Source organism: Branchiostoma lanceolatum, chromosome 1, assembly GCF_035083965.1.
Source record: "Branchiostoma lanceolatum isolate klBraLanc5 chromosome 1, klBraLanc5.hap2, whole genome shotgun sequence".
NCBI classification, from domain to species: domain Eukaryota; kingdom Metazoa; phylum Chordata; class Leptocardii; order Amphioxiformes; family Branchiostomatidae; genus Branchiostoma; species Branchiostoma lanceolatum.
The window spans coordinates 31,167,019-31,191,853 of record NC_089722.1 but is presented as its reverse complement, the minus strand read 5'-3'; the positions used below and the strand labels follow the sequence as shown (position 1 = coordinate 31,191,853).

Here is a 24,835-nt window from a genome sequence, read left to right as displayed (position 1 = left end):
CAGTTCTTATTTACTCCGCTAGATGTCTCGCGGTCATCGACAACCGGCGCGGCCACATTCGATGCGTTTGCACCTGAAGGTGAGGTCACAGGTACGGAATTCTAGCGTTTGTGTTTTGTTTCCAGACGTATGTTTACTCCTGTCTTTTCCTGTACCCTTTTGGACGCCTTGTTGGTGAAAGTTGCAAGGAGAAAATGTCGTTTTGTTTCGTCACAGGCTAGGACTGTCTGACTACGCGTACGCGAGTACAGGCAAGGTGAACGTCCTACCGGTTAAACGACACTCTTAAATATTTGACAACGTGTAGTCACCAAAAGTTGCAATTTTCTGTCGTTCCGAACGTTCAGGTTCTCTTAAGTTGCGATTTTTTAAACCTTTTTTGTAACCCTTTCTAGGTTATGTATGTTTCGTATCTGAGTTGTGAAAGTGAATGACAGGCCGCTTAATGTTATACAACATAGGTTACGTAAGGTTACACAAATTATGACGTGGTCTTAAGTTTAGTGCTGAGTCAGACTGGGTTTAACGTAGACCATGATCTACTCGCTCTTTCTGCGTTATGATTTATGCTTTGTATGATCTGTATTAATAATTAGTCTTTTGCCAATTCATCACATTGGGGGGGGGGGGGGGTCTGTGAATGTTGGGGGTTGTGGTTGAGAACTGGCCCCGTGGGGTGTAGGGGGAGGGGTGTGTGTGATGTCAATTTGGGGGTTGGGCACTTTCTAACCAGAAGGACACTTAAAACTAAAATTGATGTCAAAACGTAAAATTGATTTCATCTGTCTGTGGATCCAAGAAATATCAAATTTTATACATTTCACTGACCATGACAATATGTCATAACGTTACATATGTTATTATTAATTCTAAAAGAACATATTAAATTAAGCAGTATTCTTCGTTAGGAAAAGTTATTTATACCTCAAAACCACCCTCAATGCTTTTTAAAAATTAAAACATGGGAGAATTCCGGTGTGTACTGTTATCATAAGAGTATTGTTATTACGTCAATTACCTTGCCTTTTTGAGTTAAAAGTTTATAAAAGAGTGTAGACAATCTTAAAAAAGCAAAGTAATTACAATAAACCAATAAGGCCCAATCATGAACTGTAACATTACTCTCACCTCTCAAATAGAAGTCCCCCCTGGAATAAAAGTACCCCCCGGACAAATCTTCAACATCTAATAAAAGTATATTACGTACCACCTGGAATAAAAGTACCCCCCCCCCCCCCCCCGGAAAATTACCAAATTGACAGTCGAGGTAAACTGTGTTCATACAACTGTCCAAGGGAAAAAAGATAATAAGCAGGTAGGTTATATCTATTCAATTATAAATGCCTGAGGACCATATATACCTATTAAGTATATTAGATATTGAACAGAATAACTGTACATAGCTTGTTCAAATAATGATAATCTTCCTCGCCACTTTGAAAATTTGGCCATTATAAGGTTCCCCGCTATGACCCCTAACTGGGGGCAACGGTGCTTTCAAATTCAACAAGTGAAAATGTACATGATACATGCATTTTCTACTTGGAACTTGAAGCAAGTGATCAAGGAAAATTGTTGTACAGTACATATACATGTATATCATTTATGATTACTGACAATCAGTGACATATAACAAAAATCATCAGATAGCTACTACTAATAATGTACCTGATCATCTTCAAAAGACATTATCCCCAAAAAAAACAAATATGAACACAACCCCTCCACAAAAAAGGGTTATGTCTATAAACTTTTGCTAGATAGTGTAGAAAACAAAGTTTTTTTGAGACGCTCGGATTTCGAGTTCCTGAATGCACGGTCACATCTGCTAACCGCACGGTAATCACAATATTGCCCAATTATAAACTGTAACGTATAACATGTACTTAAGGGAGCACACCCCAGTTTATTTGGTGTTTCAATTGGAGGCTGCGCACCCTCCAGTCTAGGTACTGTCTCTTCCAGGGAAGTATTCTGAAGTAAATCAACTGTGTATGGGATGAAAGCCTATCCCTTCCGCTACAGGACCAGCTGAGTTCTGTTTCTTCTACCTCTCTGATTTTGGTAAATCAGGAGACCCCTTGCCAAACTGTTGTCTAATGTAGCATTAATGCCAGAAATACATATGCAGCACTAATGCTTGGTTAGTGCACACTGCCATGGTAATTTCATGGTAATTATGGCTGTCCAAATACCAGTCCCTCAATGTCATAGCAGCCATGCCTTGGACCAAGGCTTGAACCAATTAGTTGGCATCTTTCCAGCATTAGTGCTTTCTGCCACGGCCTTTAGTCATGCTTGACCTATACATTAGCAGTCAAGGGTGGACTGTAGTTAGGGAGCAGAGGGTTAATTTGGTGTGACCACCCCCACTGGCACCAGCCAGGGGAAAGGGTTTCCACTTACCCTTCAGTCCAAGAAGACTGGGTGATAAATGATGATTAATGGACAGGGGTGTATGCTGGCATTAATGCCCTGTTCCAAAGGGAGCAGAGGGAATCCAGCATTAATGCCCAATGTGCTCCGCTAAGGAGCACGTAGTGCGGCATTAATGCTACATTAGACAACAGTTTGGCAAGGGACAAAAACATAATTTTCACGTCAAAAATGATGGTCAAATTTTGGCACTTTTGTGTAGGATAAAACTCGTAGAAAAAAATTTCTGGGTAGAAACGACTGATGTTGTCAGAAAGAGAAAAACCTAGCGTACAGTCGAGCCAATTATAAAGAAAATTCTAGTACTTAGATTTCTTTAATCATCCACGGCGCGAGGCATGTCAGCATGACCCACAGAACGCAACAAAGGTCAATCCCGGGCCAAGGGACATTTCACCAACAACGCGGATGGATATCCGGAAGCAAGGCTCAGATCGAAACGCAATTTTCACCCAAAACACACCAATTCATACGCTTTTCATGATCAGCCATGCTAGTATCTAATATCAGTTCGAAGCACATTATGAGAAATCTAAACTCAAACCCAGCCCCTCGAAACCCTTTCGTCACTTTTTTGTCAGGCACTTCCGTTGACCCCGGTCGCGGAAGAACTGGGGTGTGCACCGTTAAGGTCACTGCCCAAAGTTCAGAAGGTGAAAGTCCACTTTGTTTGGTCATAACTAAACATAACAGGAAGTGCCTGGGTGACGATATGAGTCACAGAAAAGTTCAGGTATGACCTCAGTATACTGCTGAACACTCCTTTCAGTAAAGTTTTACAAATTCAGTACTTAGGGGTGACTCATGCTTATATCTAACTACTGATGACGTTACCATGGCATTTTTACCGCCTATATAAGGTAATACCTGTGTTTTCACACATTTATCTACAGAAGAACAGGAAAAGGAGGACTTAATCTTCAAGTTGGTGTACACTCTTTTCTGGTAAGAATCAGGATCCTTCTTGTAATTTCTGCTGTTAAGAATTACTTTCTATCCTTCATCGATCCCCCAGATTTATTTTTGGCAACCCCCGTAAGGCATGTTTTTGTGTTTCCCTCCCTATATAATATGGTATGAGGAAAATATGTATTTTGCTGGTGTATTCTTCTCTCTTTCTTTCTTCTTCTTCTCCTTCTGTCATTATGTCATCTCCTTCACAAATTGGTATAAGTCAAGGAGACATCAGGCATCAATCATTTTTGGCATGTGGGTTGGTTTATTGAAGATGAGCACCAAGTAGTCTAACTAGTACCTAATTTGCATAATTAGTGAGAAAAGGTATATTTGGTGGGAAAATCCATACCTCCTTCAAGTCCTTGGCAGTGAAATCATACTATAATATCTGCGCCAGATCTGGCGAACCGTTCATGCTAAACCTGGTTTCATCAGAAATTTGTGAAAACCCAATTTTCAAGACCCACATTTTCTGGTAAATATAATTAGATTTCTGATCTGGCTCTACTACATATATGTAGGAACTCCCTTTTTTAATTATTTCAATCACTGAGTTCAGCATAAATGTTTTTCAAGAAGTAGAAATTCTTTACGTATAGGTCCCTTTCAGCTTTTCCTTGCCTATTGTCAACCTGCCTGTCTGCAATATAGGCTAAAACTTACAGCAACACCTGTCTCTTTTTCATGGCCTTATAAGGGCATTAGACGAGGTTGCCAAAGTCAATAATTGAGACTCAGCTTGAGTTTAAGTGTTGTCAAGGTCAAAGTTCCTTCCCGCACCGATGGTGCATAGGTCGGCGCCCATCTCCGTTTCAGTAGCCCTTGGGCCACACAACTTGGTGCAATCACTACAGCAGGGGGCTAGTCCACTGGTAGTGGTGTGTGTTTAACTTCCATATTCTTTCCCAAATGCTGAATGCTAAGCAGTGAAAGCAGTATGTACCATTTTTAGAGTCTTTGGTATGACCCGGTTGGGGATCAAACTCACGACCTACCGTATGCAAGGCAAACACTCTACCCACTAGGCCATTGCACCGGTCATTAACTGTTGTATAATGTAGTAATTATACAAGTTTAGGACTAGAAGCTAAGTAGCAGCCAAGCTATAGACCGAAGACAGATACTTGTTGCAAAAGAATCTGATAATTATTTTTTTCTGATCCAAGGCTTCATCATGTGATATTTTAGATTTTGACCTTTCCTATTACTGTATTTATTGGCAAGTATTTTCTTCTATGGTTGCCCTTAACCCTTAAGCTGCCAGTCCCGACTTAATTAGGGATACAGAAATATGCCTTGTGTGCTGGACCCGGTTATAACCGGGATAGGGTATTCCCCAGAACAAAACAGCTTTGCGTGCGTGTAGCGCGCGAAGCCGGGAAGTTAGGGGAGTTAGCGCCGCCGGGTGTTTCGCGGGTTTCGTGAGGGAGGTCAGGGGTCAAACATTTTTTATTTTTACTTGGCTAAAAAACCTGGCAGCTTAAGGGTTAAGAAACTGAAATCATGGCCTCTTAAACTTTCTAAAGAGAACATCCCTTGCCATAAACAAAAATGCATGACTCATTTAACCTTTTGAACTCCAAGATCTCCTTTATAACACTCACAATGTCAACAATGACAGAATGAGGTCAAAGCAGCCATCTTCTGATACACGTGGTGCCATTATAAATAATAATTATAGATTAAAGGTTTCAAATAGATTAATAAAGTAAACATAGAGATTAACACATACAATCGACCAAAATCAAGATTTCAAACTTGTTGTGTAAGGTTTTCTAAGCATATATCGACATAGAGGTGATAAGATACATGTAACTCACAAACAATGAATATTGGATAAGTTTTGCAAATCCACCCCAACACAGAGCAAATATAGCCTACACTCAGGGGTAAACAGGAAATTCTCATTCAAAAACTATGATCTTTTCTCTGATCATAACTTGGTTTGGTGTTTTTTATTTATCTCTGATCTTCAGATAGCATCCCCTGTCTTTTGTCATCGACTTTACAGAAAAGAATTTGAAGTCCAACTGGTACAACATTTGTCTTCTCCTTACTTACATATCAATTGATAATTTTGGTTAAACACCCGTCGGACTTTAGATGCTATATGAAACGTCTGACCGTTTACAAAACTTATCCAGTTGCTTGAGAAACTTTTATATTTACTTATATAATCCATATCGTTTTGTGTCTCTTCCTATAAGGGTGAAGCTTAAGTAGGAAGACTACACCCATCGCCATGGAGGGAAACCGGGCGTACTACACGCTACCGCTCTTCCGTTACACCAACTTTGTCCGTTTTCTGGTGTTCCTTGACGGAGTCGTCTGTGTGGCACTGTGGCTAGCAGGTATGCAAACACACTTAGAAACAGCAGTATTCTTATTTTTTCTACTTTTTTTTATAGAAAATTTAATTTAACTTAATTGGTTGCTTGCTGAAGAATCTCATATGTACAATGTTTTTTTTTTCTCACCATCAGAATGTTTGCCAATGGAGTACAGGGCTCGAAATAGTGGCCCGGGTGCATGTGCACCTGTGTGCACCCAAAATTGGTCTGTGATCCTAATTTTTGACTGTCGGTGCATCAGTGCACCTAGATATTTTTGTAAGCTACAGGGTAAAGGTAATATTGTAGACTAGTATGCAGAATATTCTTGAAATGTGAGTATCAGAAAAAGTGATATAACCTTTTGTAACAGTTGTACTTCATTTGATTTTTTACTTTGTGAAATTTTGAAGTTAGCTATAGAATTACAGATTGAAGTTCTTAAGAGCGTTAAACTTTGTAATTATGTTTTGCTGACATTCAACTTTATTTTGTGGTGTACCCAAAATTCTTTCTGTGCACCTAATTTTTTTGAGTTGGGTGCACCAGTGCACCTATTTCCAAAAATGAATTTCAAGCCCTGTAGTATGATTTTAGGGTTACTTTGCGTATAAAAGGTAAAGCTACTAAGTCCCTGATGGCCTTTTTTAGGCCGTTTCTAATAGGTAGGTTAGCCTTATGGAACTATAGTTAAGTACAAGTACATGTAGATGCCATATTTAAATTTGTACCTTGTACGATTGTTGTGCAATAATTTAGTTATCATTTCCCATGTTCACAGGTGGTCGTACCCAGTATCTGGAGGACAACGTTGTACATTTCGACTTCTACCGCTCCGTGTTCGAACTGGCGTGCCTGTCGCTGCTGCGCATGTGTCTACTCTTTCACTTCTTCACGCGGATTGAGGAAATCTCCATGAAGCTCCTCGACGAACCGTACGACCGCGGTCTGATTAAGAAGAGGCAGGCGTACTACGTGTCCGCCATATTCTTCACGCTGCTGTCTACGGCGTACGCTGTCACCAAGGGAGTGTTCGTCCTCCATGAGGAAAGTTACAAAGAGGTGAGGCCATTGTCACATATATTAGATACTTAAATGTTTGTTGGAACCTTTAACCTTAAAAAAAGGGCATCGGTTCTAATCTTACATGTACTGTAAGTAACTTACCTGTATACTAAGTCTTCTATGCCTCTCCTTTTGTCGTCCTAAATTGATCATGGGATAAAGCATGATGCTTCTTCAAATGGCTAGAAGTGCAAAGTGGCTTTGCTAGGTCTAAGCCAAGCACATTGGGTCACTCCTTCTCCTCTTGATAGTTGTGTTGGGTTCCTTTACGTGCAAAGTCAGACACCTGAGCTTAGACCCCTATACATGGGCCTCTCGGCTTTACATTGTTCGTCACCCTCCGAATCGATTAGGCTTATTATTTTTCTGAATCATCGGTGAGTAAAGTTAGCAGATGGTAGAAGCGTTGTTTTTCTATCTTTAATTGCATGTAAAATGATTCTATCATAGAAAAAAATGTCATACACCACATGTGTTACGGTTTGCATTTCTTAGGTTTAGAAAGCTTTGAATCCTAAGGTTGAGCAATTTGCCTTGAAGTACATACATTACTACCGGTAGTTAAACCACTGTCTATAGCAGGCAGTCAAGGGCCTGAGTATATGTGACCACTATGGACAGGTAATTTTGCCCACCTAACCCCCCTCCCTCCCCCCTCCCAGATGCACAGCACCTACGTTGCAGTCTGCATAGCGTCCCTCGTGTTCAGCGTACTTGAGCTGCTGCTGGCGTTGGCGTTCCTCCGGATGGCCAGGCGACTGCAGGTCATGCGCATCGTCCACCGCTACAACAGCGACGGACAGGAGATCGACGAGGAAGGGAACACCATCAAGAAGAAAGTCAACCTCCGCAGACTGTTTGTGATGGCTCGAGATGTGAGTACTGTAAAAATTAATGCAGAAATGTTCACGGTAGTTTCATGTGCCCAGTTTTTGCGGTAAGCTCTTGCCGCAGTCTTAAAACCACCGCAAACTTAAAACCACAGCAAACGTTTTTTTGCCCTCCTAGTACCCCCTTGTCTATCTACTTTTGTCTCAAACACGAACTTAAAACCACCGCAAACACTCCATTTTCATCCTACCACATCCACTGTGTTCTAAAGGCCTGTCTTATCCTTCTCCCTGCTGCCTAACTCTGTAAACAATTATTACATGTACTAAGGGAATTGGGTGCCAAACAGCTACTTCAGAGTACTGTAACTGAGTACTGACAGCTTTATGTTTACGGTTTTCGCAGTTTGTTTCCGTTACTGCGTAGTTTGGGACTCTAGCACTGTCGCACTATTAGTTACTCTTTCATCCGCGTTTATTTCAATACACATGTAGTCTCAATGATGTATGAAACTATACATATTAATCAATATTTTATTTGTAGGAATGGTGGATTCTGGGCCTGGGGGGCATAGCACTGTTGGTATCCAGTGCATCCAACATGATGGCACCCCTGTTCTTCAGTTTCGTGGTGGATGCAGCTCTAACCAGCATAGGTATGTAAAGTAATGATTCACAGCAAGGAGGTTGCTCACAGTCATTGTCATAACCCTACTAGTAAATCTATCCCTTTGGCCACACCAATTTAATTTCTTGGTTAACAGAATTTCTAAAAATGCTAAATTGGAAAATCAACATGAAAACAGAATCTCAGAGGAAAGTTTGTACTTTGGTGCACACAATTTCAGGGAGTGAACAGGGTCAGGTGCAAGTTTTCACCCCACACTTCTGTTTTCATGATGTCCTCGTGCTAAAATTTTTCCCAAAAAATCCGTTAGTCAAGAAATTAAATTAGTGTGGCCTTAGTCTAACTATTTCAAAGGAATGAAAAAATGAATGAATAGATAAATGAAGGGATAAATGAATGAATAAATGAAACTAATGAATAAATAAGTGAAGGAACGATAAATAAATGAAGGGACGAAAACCATTATTGTTTATAAAAGAACTGAAGACGATGAATTTAAAGATACCATGACTATTTTGGGATTAACAGAATTTAAACATTTTGTGTGGTGGGTTAAACACTCTGTTTTGGGGGGTGTTTTATTCATTTATTCAAATTGCAAACTTTCATGTCAGGGAAAGGCTTGTGAACCTTCCTGAATCGTGTACAGTTTGTGGGTAACAATGATACTAAACAAATTGGTGTTGTTCTTCTCACTCCCAGAGAAAGTGAACCACACGGTGCTGGTCCTGCTGCTGATCTACATCGGCGGCGCCATCGCCGCATTCTTCCGCTCCTGGCTCTTCACGCTGGCCGGGATGCGATTCGTGGCCAGGCTCCGCGAGGAACTCTTCGCTGCCATCATCAAGAACGAGATCGCTTTCTTTGACACTACAAGGTATGAAAGGTTTTTACAATTCAATTCAATTCAATGATAAAACTGCTTAGGACCAGAGGATTGAGAAAATGTCAAAGCTCTTCCGATGCTTTCTGCTGCTATGTTTCTTTAAGTGAGATCTCAACAAACTGTAGGAAAGAAGATTCAAACTTAATTGCACAAAAAATGTGACAAGTACAATGTATAGCAAGTTCTTATATGATAAACAATACTAAATATCAAGACGTGTATATGCCTTTGCCTATAACAATGCTATTGAGTTCTACTACTAGTAAACACTTACACTATTACATGAGCTTGAAGGACCTTGTTGTTACAAAGAATGTTTTAAGATGTTAGTTATCTCTCAAAACTGCTTAAGAAGACTGCTCAGGGTACCAGTAAAATCTTTGTTGACAGGTGGTCACTTTAATGCTTGTGTCAATGGTAAAAATTATCTAAGGGACCACCAAAAAGTGGTCACAATCAGCCCAGATGGTCCTTATGATGACTCTAGCTACGCTGACGCCTGTACACAGCTTGGACTGCAACAGTTGGATACGAGACGGGAACAACTGTGCCTCCGCTTTGGGAGAAAACTACTGAACAACACGTCCTTGAGAGGTCTGCTCCCTCAATCCAGAGGACAGATCATTAACCGCCACACAAGACATTGTAACAAACTAGACACAGTCAGAACTAGGACTGAAAGATTTAGAAACAGCAGTATACCGTACATCATAAGACTGCTGAATATGGACAACAAACCATAACGTACTGTAAAAACCTACCTGCTGTCACAGCTTAGTTCAACCCGCTACGAATGTGAGAAACTTTTAATTTGAGAATTTAATGCAAGAAACCTTTTTAATTGAACAATTTATGTGCCGGTAACTGTGCGTAATTAATGTAGTTTTAACTATTATATTTTAAAGATTTAATGTGTAAAGCAGCAGATCAATTCAGGGTTCATGGTGGTACAGCGCCGTCAGGCGGGGTAGCGGGGAATTGCACGGCCCGACCAATAGGCTCAGACAGAGTCTAGCGTGGTCTCGGAGAAGACGGACATCCTCCACCCACCCAGGCAGCCAGCATGTTCCTACATGGGACCCTGCTACCCTGTCACTCTTTTATATGAGAATAAAAACCATTATTATTATGTACTCCTAGAGGTGGTGACATGCATAGGTTTTCACTGTATGCCTTTATGTTCATAGTACTACTTCTCCCTGATAGTCATGTAAGTCTGATGGGATTTGAATTTAGAGTGTGACATGCTGTACTTGGATGCTGAACTTGTTTCTGAAGTTTGTGATGACTTCCTTTTGTTCAGGACTGGAGAGCTGACTAACCGCTTGGCTTCAGACACTGGTGTGGTGCAGAACACTGTGACAGTAAGTGTCCTATATTTGTATTTATGTCATGCCTGGGCCTGATACGGGTGTTCCGGACCGTGTGATAACTATCCGGATCACATAGGGTTCGGGAGTGTTATCACACAGGCTTCCATGGAATATTTCGAATCCATTTCGAGCGCGCCGGTTGCACCGCCGTCGGAAATTCGAATACCGGATTCGGAGATTAGAATCAATGTTGTTGCAGTTTTGTGTTCGAGGACACAAAACTCCCTTTACTTCTGGCGCATTTCGCATTGAAATGTGTGTTTTCTCGGGTGGGTGTGACCAAGGTATGACATAAATAAAATACAACACGTTGTATTCCGCATCACCCGCGGTCGGGCTGGTACCTCGGGTGATACGGAATACCCCGTGTTGTATTCTATATTTATGTCATACCTGGGCCGCAAAGATTTTGATTATGGGTGTTCCGGACCGGGTGATAACTTGCGTTGTCACACGGGGTTTTACTTTTATCACACAGGCTTACATAGAATATTTTGAATGTATTGTGAGCGTGCCGGTTGCGCCGCTGTTAAAGATTTGAATACCAGATTCGGAGTTTGGAGTCAATGTTGTTACAATTTTGTTTGTTTGTGGACATGAAACTCTCTAAACTACTGGCGCATTTTGCATTGAAGTGTGTATTTTTTCGGGTGGGTATTACATTAAATAAAATACAACACGGTGTATTCCGCATCACCCTCGGTCCCGGCCCTCCCTATCTAAATGTCACCCTCCCATCGATACTGCTGTTCCATTTACATGGTTGCCCCCCTCCCCTCGCCCACAGGTGAACATCTCCATTCTGTTCTATTTACATGTCACCCCACCCATCAATAATGCTGTCCCATTTACATGGCTGCCTCCTTCCCCCCCCCCCCCACACAGGTGAACATCTCCATGCTGTTCCGGTACCTGCTCCAGATTGTCGGCTCCCTGTCCATCATGTTCGTCCTGAGCGCCAAACTGACGGGCGTGCTGCTGTCGTGTGTCCCTATTGTGTCTATCGGGGCCGTGGTCTACGGTAAGAACAACTACTATAATGTATAGGCCACTTCCGACCTTCAATATTGTACAATGTAGGGAAAACATATAACTTGGTACTTGATTTTGCATTTCTACTTGAGTCATGTCTCCATCCACCGCCAATATTATCTCCAATCTGCCCCGAGCTACTCTTAACCAGAAAAGGATGCCTTGAAAGTAAAAAGAAACAGGTTTAGAAATTGAATGTCGTCTATTTTAAGTCATCGCTATTTATCTGTTATTCTAATGTACTTGCAGACTGTGTCCCTAAGAGTCTGTCCTATGTTTTCCCCTAGGAAAGTACGTTCAGGGTATTCAGAAAGCCTTTCAGGACGAGCTGGCGACGGCCAGCACAGTTGCAGAGGAGTCCATCTCCAGTGTCCGGACGGTGCGCATGTTCTCTGGGGAGAACAAGAGCAAGAGAGAATACAACGTCAGTATTGACAAGAGCTACGGCTATGGCAAGAAACTGGCCCTGGCTGGCGGAGGGTTCAACGGGATTGTTGGGGTGGTGGCATTCGTAAGAACAACATTTCATTTGTGAATCCTTCAACCTTGTATACTATAGGTTTTTAGGAAGTAAGGTTTTTATAGCTGTCATACCTTAAAGACTTTTACCTGAGTGGTCTACATTTCAGCAACTGGCTTTTGAACTCTGTTAGGCTGTAACTTCCTGCAGCATTGTGGCAACTCTGAATGCGTCTATGTGAGTCTATATCGCTCCTTGTCTTTGTTCTTTCACGTCTTTTTCCTTGACCTTGGCATTCAGAATTTTTTTTTTCAGTTTACAGCATATATTTGCTCATTTTGCAGCTGCTTTGTTTTTTTTTTGGAAACGGACGAATTTTGATGCGCAGATGTCATCCATATAATCAAATCAACATTGCGGCAGTTGAGGCAGAATGGCATCCTCATTTTCATTTATCGTTAGTTTTATTTACCTTGACATTGTTTTGTGATATATACTTCGGAATCCTTCCTATCTGTCAAACTCAAAAGTAACCTATGAAACTCTTAATTGTTCATACTGATGATGTATTACTATGTTTATTGCTGTATTCCTGAAGACTTAGGATTTTTTTAGCAAAGTGCCAAAAAAAGACTGATAGTTATGTGGTTCATGTATAAATGTATAAACTGTACCATCTACTCTCAGGGAGCCATTGTGCTGGTTCTGTGGTACGGAGCCAAACTGGTCATCATGGAAAAGGAGCATCCCGGCACAGGGCTCACCATCGGCACCCTTACAGGTCAGCATTGTAACTTCATTTGAAAAACGTCCTTCCACAATTTGTGTATAGATATTCCACTACAATGGACTATGTCAGGAAGTACACCAAATTGTGTGGCCTTACCAGACTGGACCCACTCGACAGAGATGCCTAGAAACTCATTATGAAGACAAGCCGACTGCTGCCCACCCATGAGTCGTACAGCAGTATAATTAGATACTGTATAATACTTCTACTATACGCCAAATATAGTTACTCATTACAAGACAAGCAACTGGATAAGATTTTGAAACAGTCAGACGTTTCAGACAGCATCCGCTATCTTTCGTCAGTGACTAAGGAAAGATCTGGCAGAAATAGGTTGTATACCAAAACTCTGAATATATATGTTAATGAAGCAATGATGATGTTTGAAACGTCTGACTGTTTCAAAATTGTATCCACTTAATGGTAGTTCCTTGAGTTATTTTTGGTGTATCATATTACATTACGAACTTGGTCAATTCAGAAGCGTATAATGCAAATGAGCGGTCTGGACGTAGACAGGCGGAGTTTATTGACTCTCGGCTAGGTGTCAATTACTATGCTAATCCCCACAGCACACACAGTCAGCCCTGGGCTAGACCTCCCATTATGTTCAACAAATCTCCCCATAAGTCGGACTATTTAAGTCTTTCCCCAACAGGGCTAACTAAATTCAGTCCGGAGGTAGACCTACATGTACCGTTATGTTTGAAACACACGTCCGCTAATTGTGGTATTCAGTCTCCCCATACGTTGAGTTTCCTCAACAGGGCTCACCAAATCCATTCTTGAGCTAAACCTACCGTTATGTTTCAAACACACGTCCGCTTATTGTGGTATTCAGTCTCCCTATAAGTTGAGTTTCCTCAACAGGGCTCACTAAATCCATTCTTGAGCTAAACCTACCGTTACGTTTGAAACACACGTCCGCTAATTGTGGTATTCAGTCTCCCTATAAGTTGAGTTTCCTCAACAGGGCTCACTAAATCCATTCTTGAGCTAGACCTACCGTTATGTTTGAAACACACGTCAGCTAATTGTGGTATTCAGTCTCCCTATAAGTTGAGTTTCCTCAACAGGGCTCACTAAATCCATTCTTGAGCTAGACCTACCGTTATGTTTGAAACACACGTCCGCTAATTGTGGTATTCAGTCTCCCTATAAGTTGAGTTTCCTCAACAGGGCTCACTAAATCCATTCTTGACCTAGACCTACCGTTATGTTTGAAACACACGACCGCTAATTGTGGTATTCAGTCTCCCTATAAGTTGAGTTTCCTCAACAGGGCTCACTAAATCCATTCTTCAGCTAAACCTACCGTTATGTTTGAAACACACGTCCGCTAATTGTGGTATTCAGTCTCCCTATAAGTTGAGTTTCTTCAACAGGGCTCACTAAATCCGTTCTTGAGCTAAACCTATAGCTACCGTTACGTTTGAAACACACGTCCGATAATTGTAGTATTCAGTCTCCCTATAAGTTGAGTTTCCTCAACAGGGCTCACTAAATCCATTCTTGAGCTAAACCTACCGTTACCTTTGAAACACACGTCCGCTAATTGTGGTATTCAGTCTCCCTATAAGTTGAGTTTCCTCAACAGGGCTCACTAAATCCATTCTTGAGCTAGACCTACCATTATGTTTGAAACACACGTCCGCTAATTGTGGTATTCAGTCTCCCTATAAGTTGAGTTTCCTCAACAGGGCTCACTAAATCCATTCTTGAGCTAGACCTACCGTTATGTTTGAAACACACGACCGCTAATTGTGGTATTCAGTCTCCCTATAAGTTGAGTTTCCTCAACAGGGCTCACTAAATCCATTCTTGAGCTAAACCTACCGTTATGTTTCAAACACAAGTCCGCTAATTGTGGTATTCAGTCTCCCTATAAGTTGAGTTTCCTCAACAGGGCTCACTAAATCCGTTCTTGAGCTAAACCTATAGCTACCGTTACGTTTGAAACACACGTCCGATAATTGTAGTATTCAGTCTCCTTATAAGTTGAGTTTCCTCAACAGGGCTCACTAAATCCATTCTTGAGCTAGACCTACCGTTACGTTTGAAACACACGTCCGCTAATTGTGGTATTCAGTCTCCCTATAAGTTGAGTTTCCTCAACAGGGCTCACTAAATCCGTTCTTGAGCTAAACCTATAGCTACCGTTACGTTTGAAACACACGTCCGATAATTGTAGTATTCAGTCTCCCTATAAGTTGAGTTTCCTCAACAGGGCTCACTAAATCCATTCTTGAGCTAAACCTACCGTTATGTTTCAAACACACGTCCGATAATTGTGGTATTCAGTCTCCCTATAAGTTGAGTTTCCTCAACAGGGCTCACTAAATCCATTCCTGGGCTGGACCTACCGTTATGTTTGAAACACACGACCGCTACTTGTGGTGTTCAGTGTCCCTATAAGATGAGTTCAGACTATGAAAGTCTTTCCCCAACAGGGCTCACTGAGGCCGATCCTGAGCCAGTCCTAGCTAGAACTTTGGCAACACAAATGCCATGGTTGACGTTGATTCCTGCCATGGGGCTAGGACGATCCGCGTGTGTGGCCAACACCGCTTCCCACGCTAAAGTGACCACTCTGAGACAGATGGCCCGTGATATCTACGTCACAGGAAAGGACGTCACAGGAAAGGAGAGAGCTGATTGGCTTCACTATTGAAGCGAAATTCCGTCACCGAACTGTGAAGGAAGACCATTGTTTAGCTCTCTAATGAACGCATGTGAATACAGGAGACCGCTTTACTAATCTTCAAGCATCCACTGTTCCCAAATCAGCCAGCTAGAGAAGCTCCAGTCAACCAGAGAACCTCCGGGATTGTAGCACACTTCGTAATGATTAATTCAAGGATACAAAGCATTGGTATTTGGTGTCTTTGGTCTTGAGTCAAGCTACAACACGGTTATTAGCTAGCGCCAAGGTGCCAATAGCACTCCGCACAGCGGGGGAGCGCAGAAACTGCGGTTTTCCATAATACGCTTCTGAATTGGCTCAGTTCGTAATGACCTGGATGTCGAACCTTCATCAACGTACTACTACTAACTATGATTATTTTGTGTAGGCCATTGTAATCAATGATCTGTTTCTAAATTACTGTGGGACAGTCAAAGGTTTGCTGCACTTACATATCATGTTATATAAAAGTTTTAGCTCTTTACGAAATTTATATCTTGAATAGCATGTGTATTTATGATAAGTGGTCAGTAATTTGAACCAAACAAAAACAAACGCTTTCAAACAGTGCCCATGTAAGATTGACGATATTGAATGTGTTTCTCTTTCTTAAGGGTTTATGATGTACACCCTGAATGTGGCCATGGCTTTTGCCTTCATCTCTGCTTTGTATGGTGACTTCATGAAGGTGGGTGCATCTTTAATGCCCTCAACTCTCGCATCTACTTGTTGTAACACTGTAGATGCATGGGAGACCTTTTATTCTTAAAATAGACAATGTGCATACGGCAGGTTTTGTGTTTCCATTCTGTATAATATCTGACAGTGTCTTTTTTTCACATGTCAATTATATTTCTGTCAATTGGCTGGAAGCTTATTATTACTTATTATCATATTATGATACCTCAACTTAGCATTGATCTTCTTTGATCAAATGCAGGTGTTGATTTTGTTTGACTTTCATACATGTGTAATGTTACCGGTATGGGTAGTTAAAAAATCATTTAATTTTTGTCAATGACATTTAATGACAGCAGAGAGTCAAGCCTTAAATTCCTTGATCAGGTTGAAGAAACTTTCATTGCATTAATATTGATAAAAATGTATTTTCGTAAGCTTAAAATGACAACGAACATCAACATTTACTCCCAAACAATAAATAATGTAAGGTAAAAAATCTAAAGCTGGAGAAAGCACTGATGTTAAGTCATCTACTTAAACCATTGTACTTAATCATTAGTATCTTCAAATGTTTCCTTCCCTTGTTTAGGCCCTGGGAGCCTCTGAACGCATCTTTGAGCTGCTGGACAGGAAGTCAGAAGTGAACATCTCTGGTGGGAAAGTCTTGGATGGACTGGATGGAGGTTAGTATGCTCAATAGACTGACTCAACATTGTACTGTCTGCTTCTTAGTCTGGACTATCAATTGTTTCATAACATTTTTTTCTGATCTGATATTTTGAGAACTATAATAAGAATCGTTAAGTTTGTAAATTTTTATAAATGTCCCATACCGTACCTTTTTCAGGGATTCTGTTCAAAAACGTCACGTTCACTTATCCTTCGCGACCTGACAACGAAGTTTTGAAGGTGAGCTTATTTTGGTTGAACAGTTTCGCACAAAGTAGTTTTTTTTACATGATACCCAGTTACCAAGAAGTAACTGTCCTTAAGGTACCTTAAGTTTGAGGTCTTGGTATATAGTTTTGATATTGCTTTATCAATTAAAGAAAGTTATCATAATCAGTTACAACATCTTTCATAATTTTATCAAAATCACAAACTGAAAAACTACAGTTGAGTATGATGCACTCTGGGTCTATATACATGTAGTACGTACATACGTATGATCATCAAGTCACAGAATGTGACATGCTGTACAACAAATGTAAGTGTGGATTACCCCTATTCAGTTGGGGGGATGGATAACATTAAAAGTATGACTAATAGCATCCCCAGCAAAGAGTATGGTGGGATTCAGAAAACTGATGACCAGACTGGATTGGAACCCCAAACCTTCTGATCCAAGAAACAGCAGTATCTATACTGCCTTATCCTGATGTACATTTTCTCAACCCTAGGAAGTGTCTTTCTCCGTGGAGCCAGGTAAGGTGGTGGCTCTGGTGGGACCCTCGGGCGGAGGCAAGTCCACCATCGTCAGTCTCATCGAGCGCTTCTACGACCCCGATTCTGGGACAATCTTGCTGGGTGAGTTTCCCAATTAAAAGTTTGTTGAGATCCCACTTTTAAAAAACCTAGCAGCAGAAAGTAAATGCGTCGGAATAGTTCAGCACAAAGCTTTTACATTTTTTTATCATCTTCTTAGCAGTTTTATCACGCTAGCAATATAGACACTTCTTCTTAAAGACACTACGTAATATGTCAAAGTGCACTTGTCTTTACTTACCTTTCTATGACTTCACAAGTGCACATATGACCCATAGTTCCTGCCATGCCCCAAAACCTTCACTCTCAAGATGAATACTTTCCATCCTCTCAGTGAACTTTAATTATGTTAAAGGGAAATAGTGGAACTCACTTTTAGTAGATGTCAATCATTCTGTTTCCATGACAACACAAGTGCATGTTACTTTTTTGTTATGTTCACTTCTGACGTGCATTTTTGTTATGCTCAAGCCTTCATTCTCATTTTGCTATTAGCCTTCTCCTTGCTGCCTAAGTCTGTAACCAATAGAGAATGGGGTGCCAAACGGCTACTTCAGTGTGCTAAAGGTTAATGTTTCTGATGAGTTTGATGAGATTGCAGAAAAAACGGCAAACTCACTCTCTAAGGTGTCAATCATTCCGTTTCCACGGCAACACAGGTGGGCAGGACCTGTCGACGCTGGATCCGCGGTGGTTCCGTCAGCAGATCTCCATGGTGAGCCAGGAGCCCACGCTGTTCGCCTGCACGATCAAGGAGAACATCGCGTACGGGCGCGAGGCCACCGACGAGGAGGTGGAGGAGGCTGCCAGGCAGGCCAACGCCCACCAGTTCATCTCTGAGTTTGAGGTAGGGTGTGTTTGTTTGTTTGTTTTATCCTTTGTTTATTCGTTGTGGCATTGAATGACCGAGTGGCTAGGCAAGCGAAGGCATGATCCACAGATTTTCCTAGAAAAACACCAAAGACTTACTTTCTGGGATTCTTTTTCTTTCATTTTCTGCTTTAGAATGACTATACAAAATCATAAAGTGCTTTGACAGTCTCTGATAAAATGAAGCCCTGTTAGAGGAACAATTTTAAGATGTTAAACTTTGGTGTAACGTTGGGTAACCTAAATTCGGGATTTTTCCGATAATGGTTGACTGAAATCAATCTAGCAGAACAATGAACCATCCTTTTTTTCTATTATTCTGTCAGTATCATGAACTATCTTTGCACTAATCATATATATGGTAGATTTTGTCTCTAGTCGTGCTGACACCATAATATTTCAACTTGAAACTACCGTGCGCCGCACGCACAATTGTGGTGCTGTCGGACAGGGGGGCACATTAATTCGGGAGAGAAGATTCGTCTTGAATATCTTACCGCTAATCACATTTTATACAGCAGCTATTCGTTCTATCCTTGGCTTGAGGAGAGTGTTATGGATATAGACGTGTCCAAGTAAAAAAAATACACGAAAAAACGGCCGTACCGCACACATCAGGCCAGTTCGGGAACAACCCGTGTGTTGAGTCGGTAGAACTTCACTTAAAGTCGGCCCATCGTCATCATCGGGCAACGTGTAACGTTACATTATTCATGGGAAGTTAGCTGGATGCCGTAGCAATGGTAATACTACTATGTCCATGTGTTCCTTGTTGTGTTAGGAGCAAACTTTGAGGAAAATATCTTCCTCAGTCCACTATCACACGCAGCATTTAGACAAAAAAGTGTTCCTCGCAAACCTTTGTCGTCTGCTTGACAACAGGATTCTGGTTAACAATATGGCGGCGGGAAAATACACGTGCCGTAGGTTGTAGCAACAGAGAGGAGTTTTGATGATTGATCACACTTAGAATATAGTTGCAGGTTAGCAAAAGAGATTGTAATAAGTTGTCTTATAAATAATTGTGTTTAGCAGGCAGGAGATGTGACATTTGTCTTATAAACCAGCGAACAACCGTGCTGGGTGTTTCTCCTACGAAGCCCCCAGACTCTGTCAATAAGGGACGGAGAGTTTTTGATGTCGCCAACTTCTAATGCATGATTATCGAAGCTTTTCAGCCAGTGTTCTGAATACGTTAGTCTATCTGCTTTGCATTGCTGGCGTTATAACTGATTTCGCATCTAGCACATATCCCTAAATACCCGTTTTCGAAAAATCCCGACTTTAAGTACCCCACGAATTTAGGTTACCCAACGTTACCTCTGTATCAACTCATTTGTTCCACAAAAGTACCAATTTGAAAGACTTACTAATTCCTGTGCTGTTTGTTTCTGCTTTAGTTTAGGACTATGACACCATTGTAAGAGAAAGAAGCTAAGTATGCCACTGTATCAACTCATTTGTTAAAAAAAAACCTCCAAAGACTCACCTATTCCACTATTTCCTGCATCTCCTTTAGGAAGGCTATGAAACCATGGTAGGGGAGAGAGGTGTGCGATTGTCAGGAGGTCAGAAGCAGAGGGTCGCCATCGCAAGGTCACTCATCATGAACCCTTCAATCCTGCTTCTGGATGAGGTAAGAACTTGTTGATTTAAGCTTTGTAGTGAGCTACCGTAAAATCCCTATTTACGTACACACTTTTAAAACTTTTCAAGTCGCAAACAGGTGCTCCAGGCCGACGCCAAAGTCGGGGTGCGTACATTAGGAGGGGTTCTTCCTCGGAAAAATCGCATATCAGCATGACAGTACGGTACATCTTCATGCAAAGGAAGTGTGGAATGCTACCACACAATCAGTAATAAAGAATAAATAATACATAATAATATATTTAAATTGTTTGACATTTTCTACCCAGAAACATTTTCTCAGTAACCTTTTAAGTCGGTAAACATCATCGAAAGGATGCTCATGTCAACCTCTAACTATCCACAGAAATGCTGGACAGGGGGTGCGTACGTTAGGAGGGTTTTTCCCCTGAATGTTTCAACTCACTGAGTCAGGCCCGCAACCGTCCCCAAATCGGGGGTGTGTATGTTAGGAGGGGTGCTAACGTAAATAGGAATTTTACGGTAAAACTATGAGGGCCACTTTCTTTATTTTCATGTTATCCCCTTGCCAACTTTGTACTTGAAATTGATTTGTAAAACAACCAAGGATAAGAATCTTTTTATCAAGTCAGTGATGAAAGAAAGCAGATGCTGTCAGAAAGGTCTGACTGTTACAAAATTTTATCCAGTTGCTCAAGTAGCTGTCATTTAGCGCATCTTACTGGTACTAACTGAATGTCTAACCTTCATTGACCCAAGTTTAGGTTTAGGTTCGGACTCGAGTCCAGAGGTTAAGGTTCAGGTTCGGACTTGAATGTCCGGACTGGAACCAATGGAATATGTGTGCTACGAATATTTTTTCCCTGTTTCATGTAAAATTGCATATCGGCATATATTTTACATGCAATTTGGAAACCATAAAATGCGGAATTATATACAGTCAGTAATTAATGCAGAAGTTCAGTTATAAACACAAAACAGCAATGTTTTCATATTTCTCCAGTGCAAATTTCACGATCTAAGGAAGCTTTATGTTTAAATCAAAAAAGAGTGTAAAAGCGAGAGATTTTTTTTCAAGTCCGGACTTGATTCCAGATGTTTAAGTTTTTTTGGACTTGAACCTAAAGATTTAAGGAACAGGTCCGGAACAGGTCCGGAACGGGGTTTAGGTACGCACCACTATATGTGATCATCATTTCTCTGCCCCCCTCCCCAGGCGACCAGTGCGCTGGATGCGGAGAGTGAACACCTGGTGCAGGAAGCGATCGACCGCGCCATGAAGGGTCGCACCGTGCTGGTCATCGCACACAGACTCTCCACCGTCAGGAACGCTTCCGAGGTCAGGAGACAGTTGATTAGTTTGTTCCAGAATTGTATAAGATTTTAGTCTATCGAGTAATGATACGTAGAGCTTGAAATACAACGTACTTGGGGCATACATGTACATGCATGCAATTTTGTGCACCCAATATCAGAGCTGTACACCTTTTGACTGTAGGTGCACAGCTAGATACTTGTGTAGGGTTAGTAAAGGTACTGATGTACACTAGAATACGGCATGTTCTAAACATTTGTCCGAAATATTCTTATATGATAAGAGCTTTGTTGTACATGTATTACTTGTCAATTGTTTTATATCTTAAGTTTCAGTTTCGAAGTTTAAGCTATAATAGAATTTGATATTCTGAAGTTCTGAAGAGAATCCATACATGTACAGGTATCGGTTTTATGCATATTTTTATATATTGGTACATGGATGCCAATACATATTAACATTTTGTGTGTTGTTTCAGGTTGTTGTTATTGACAAGGGGAGAATCGCGGAGAGGGGGACACACGAGGACCTACTGCACAAGGGTGGTGTGTACAAGAAGCTGGTCCTGCGTCAGCTCAGCGCCGGCCACGGTCACGTCATGCCGCCCATCAACGCTGACACTGCGGACATTGAGGAGGAGGGTTCGCAGGAGGGGTCGGAGGGAAGTAACGAAAGCAACAGCACTGAGAGATAATGAGTGTCTTCTGGATTGCTTAGGTCCCCTCTTCTCTGGATGAGCAAACAAAGTTAGATTTGTTTTACTCTTCAAGCAGAGGTTTGACTCCGGCTAGTTTTGGACATATTTTTTGGCCTTTTTGTCGGGGCTGTCTAGTTTGTCACGTTTTCTACATCCTTAAATGTCGCCAAGCCACATAAAGAAAACCTGACAAAATAGAAAGCCTGATAAAGTGCCTCAAATAACCATGTACAATTTGCAAAATTTCAAGATTGCAGATACAATTATAAGAATCATGCAAGGATAGAAATATGTGGTCTGTTTGCAATGAAACAGAACCAAGCTTAAAGGTGCCCTAAGCAATATTAGGGCACTGAAAGTCACATATTCAAAATCAATCTTTTTCTGATTTCTATCCATAGTAAGTTTAAATAACAATATCACATCGCATATCGACCATCATGGAGCAAAAATGCAATGTCGTTGTGCGGTGGGAATTAATTGAAAATCTGAGCACTTGGAGGCCAGCCATCATTTCAAATCTTCCGAGCATGCACGATTCTGACCGATTTTTAAAGTCCCGAACGCTTCCGAAGAAATACTCATGTGGTCATGGCTCAATGTGCTTGGGCATTGTGATGTCACGCGGCCGGAAGTTATCGAAAATTGTCGACAGAAAACGGTTACGGCTGGATTCTGGGCTGATTTTTGGGGGGGGACCCAATAGATAAAATACTCCTTTTGTGGCTTGCTTCTGTGCTATTTTTAAACGCCCAAAGTATGAAATAATGATGCAGATGTGCTAATATGGGGAAGTAAATGTCAATTTCAACTTCACCAAACAGAATTGTTTTCCCCAGAATATTTCAAGTTTTACCCCCTGAAATCGCTTAGGGTACCTTTAAAGTGTACCTACCAAGGCTTGTGGGAACATTGCCGTAGGCATCTGAAGAAAGATTTGCAGGTAAATTTTCCGGCAACTTGAAAAAACAGGATTCGAAGGATAATACTTTCAAATCCAGGAATTATGGCCATAGCCCATCCTTCCAAGAGCCAAGCAGAATAGGAAACCAAATCAGCCTGTCAGGAGCACGTAACTCTGCATATTTGATACATGTATCTTGGATGGTTCATTTATGTGTTGTAACAAAACTGAATGAAAAAGAAAGTTTGCTTTGCCATAATTACTTGTTGTGGTTGTCACTGTAGAACATAAGGGATGTTGCAGTGCCAGGGTATTTCCCATTGTACTTACAAACAGTACTTAGAAGAGCTGAAATTTAGGGCTCTTCTGTGGAAACGCAATTTTTGGTGACGCTTCAGGGGCGAGCCTAATGGTGTACTGTTGTTAAACGTAAATTCATGTCTACATATTATGAAATTAGGGTATCAATATGTTGAAGGCAACATGTTTGTTTTATGATTTATGAAGTGTATGTCTGGGTTAATGTTACATGCTACATTTCCATCCTTGCCAATCAGTACCTTGAATCACATATTAAGTAGAATAAGTGTTGTTGAATACAAAGTTTAAAAGAGTAGTACGTGTATGTTCATGTATGAGGAAAATGCACCCTCTGTAAGAAATGTTATTTTTCCTACTAGAACTCCCTGGCCTTTAGAGTAGCACACTTGTTAAAATTTAGGCATATGGGAATTGCATGTATTGATATGTACCTATCAATTATATATTATCTTGGAATGGTTTGAAAATGTATATATATGATTCATGACATCAAAAATCTTTATATGAGAAATTTCCTGTATGTACATTGCACATTGTTGTATAATAGTAAGTCCTCTTGGCAAAGATAAAAGACGATTGTATGGATGCTATAGTATGCTTTCTATGTGAATTAAACTTATATGATACCACTACCTCTTACCAACAAGGTATGTTAAATGCAGGGGGCCATTGCTGCTATGGACTCTTGAAAGTTGGACTGGAAATTTCTGAGGCGTTAAAAGAAATTAATAAAAACATCCAAATAAGTACTGTAATTCACTTTAAGTTCAGGTAGCAAAATTTCACGGTGTAAGAAAAATTGACATTTTCACTAAACTTTTACTTCACGGTGGCAGCAAGAGATTTGAAAGGATGTGTGGAGGAATCATAAATAGGTTTTTCACGGTGATGATGAGTTCACGGTCGAGAGGTGACAGTGAAAACAGTGAACATAAAGTTACAGTCACTGTAAAAGAAACAAGAATTACAGTATACGTAAATAAACTATACATTTTGTAACACCACCAAAAGATTTAAATCAAATTTGAAATAACGTTAGCATTCATATCACCACTTGAATCTATCATTGTATGTATGTTCAGCACGCCATACGTAACCAGAAGCTTCATTGATATTCTGTGGTCACGGTGGTGGTTTCTTATTATATATGAGTTAAATTATTAAACAGGTGTGAAGTCTTTGTAAAAGTCTTGGTGTTATGATATATGAATCTCAGACTGAGGTGCAATTATGTATGTTTGGAGCAATATTGTGTTAAGAAGATTTGCAAATGAGATTTAGATTATATAATTAAACCCCACTGGAATGAAACAAAGACTATATTTGTCATTCTTTTAAAAAAAAACAAGGTTTTAGTTTTACATCTGTTCCAAACATTCAACAAATTTAAACGCATTAGCACAGTTACGCAACCTAGGGTAGGGATGTCTAAAGCAGAAAATTGCTATGTGTAAGATTTAAATAAAAGGAACAAAGTACATTTG

General features: G+C 40.7%; 1 protein-coding gene and 1 long non-coding RNA gene across 8 annotated transcripts; one reads left to right on the top strand and one right to left on the bottom strand.

The window, feature by feature from the left end:
• Positions 1 to 22: 22 nt before the first annotated feature.
• LOC136448592 (uncharacterized) lies at positions 23 to 24,666 on the top strand. Of its 7 annotated transcripts, none has more exons than XM_066448234.1 (19): positions 40 to 91; positions 3,331 to 3,381; positions 5,601 to 5,744; positions 6,505 to 6,785; positions 7,451 to 7,663; positions 8,163 to 8,274; positions 8,949 to 9,123; positions 10,436 to 10,496; positions 11,391 to 11,526; positions 11,825 to 12,048; positions 12,685 to 12,778; positions 16,085 to 16,158; positions 16,741 to 16,834; positions 16,999 to 17,060; positions 17,552 to 17,678; positions 18,296 to 18,483; positions 20,026 to 20,142; positions 21,331 to 21,453; positions 21,908 to 24,666. In XM_066448234.1, the coding sequence occupies exons 3-19, from the start codon at positions 5,636 to 5,638 to the stop codon at positions 22,121 to 22,123; spliced, it is 2,406 nt and encodes an 801-aa protein (XP_066304331.1). In that variant the 5' UTR covers positions 40 to 91; positions 3,331 to 3,381; positions 5,601 to 5,635; the 3' UTR covers positions 22,124 to 24,666. The 7 variants fall into 7 exon arrangements, 6 of the variants coding, with proteins under 6 accessions (XP_066304344.1, XP_066304331.1, XP_066304351.1 ...); XM_066448241.1 differs by lacking the exon at positions 40 to 91 and adding an exon at positions 3,147 to 3,169 and having other exon boundaries at positions 3,330 to 3,381; XR_010757909.1 differs by lacking the exon at positions 40 to 91 and having other exon boundaries at positions 3,208 to 3,381; positions 21,908 to 22,455; positions 23,013 to 24,666.
• On the bottom strand, positions 5,600 to 6,505 carry LOC136448666 (uncharacterized). The gene is made up of 2 exons (XR_010757911.1): positions 6,278 to 6,505; positions 5,600 to 6,245 (listed from the first exon to the last, which is right to left on the bottom strand). It is a non-coding gene; the product is annotated as an uncharacterized lncRNA (long non-coding RNA).
• Positions 24,667 to 24,835: the final 169 nt, after the last annotated feature.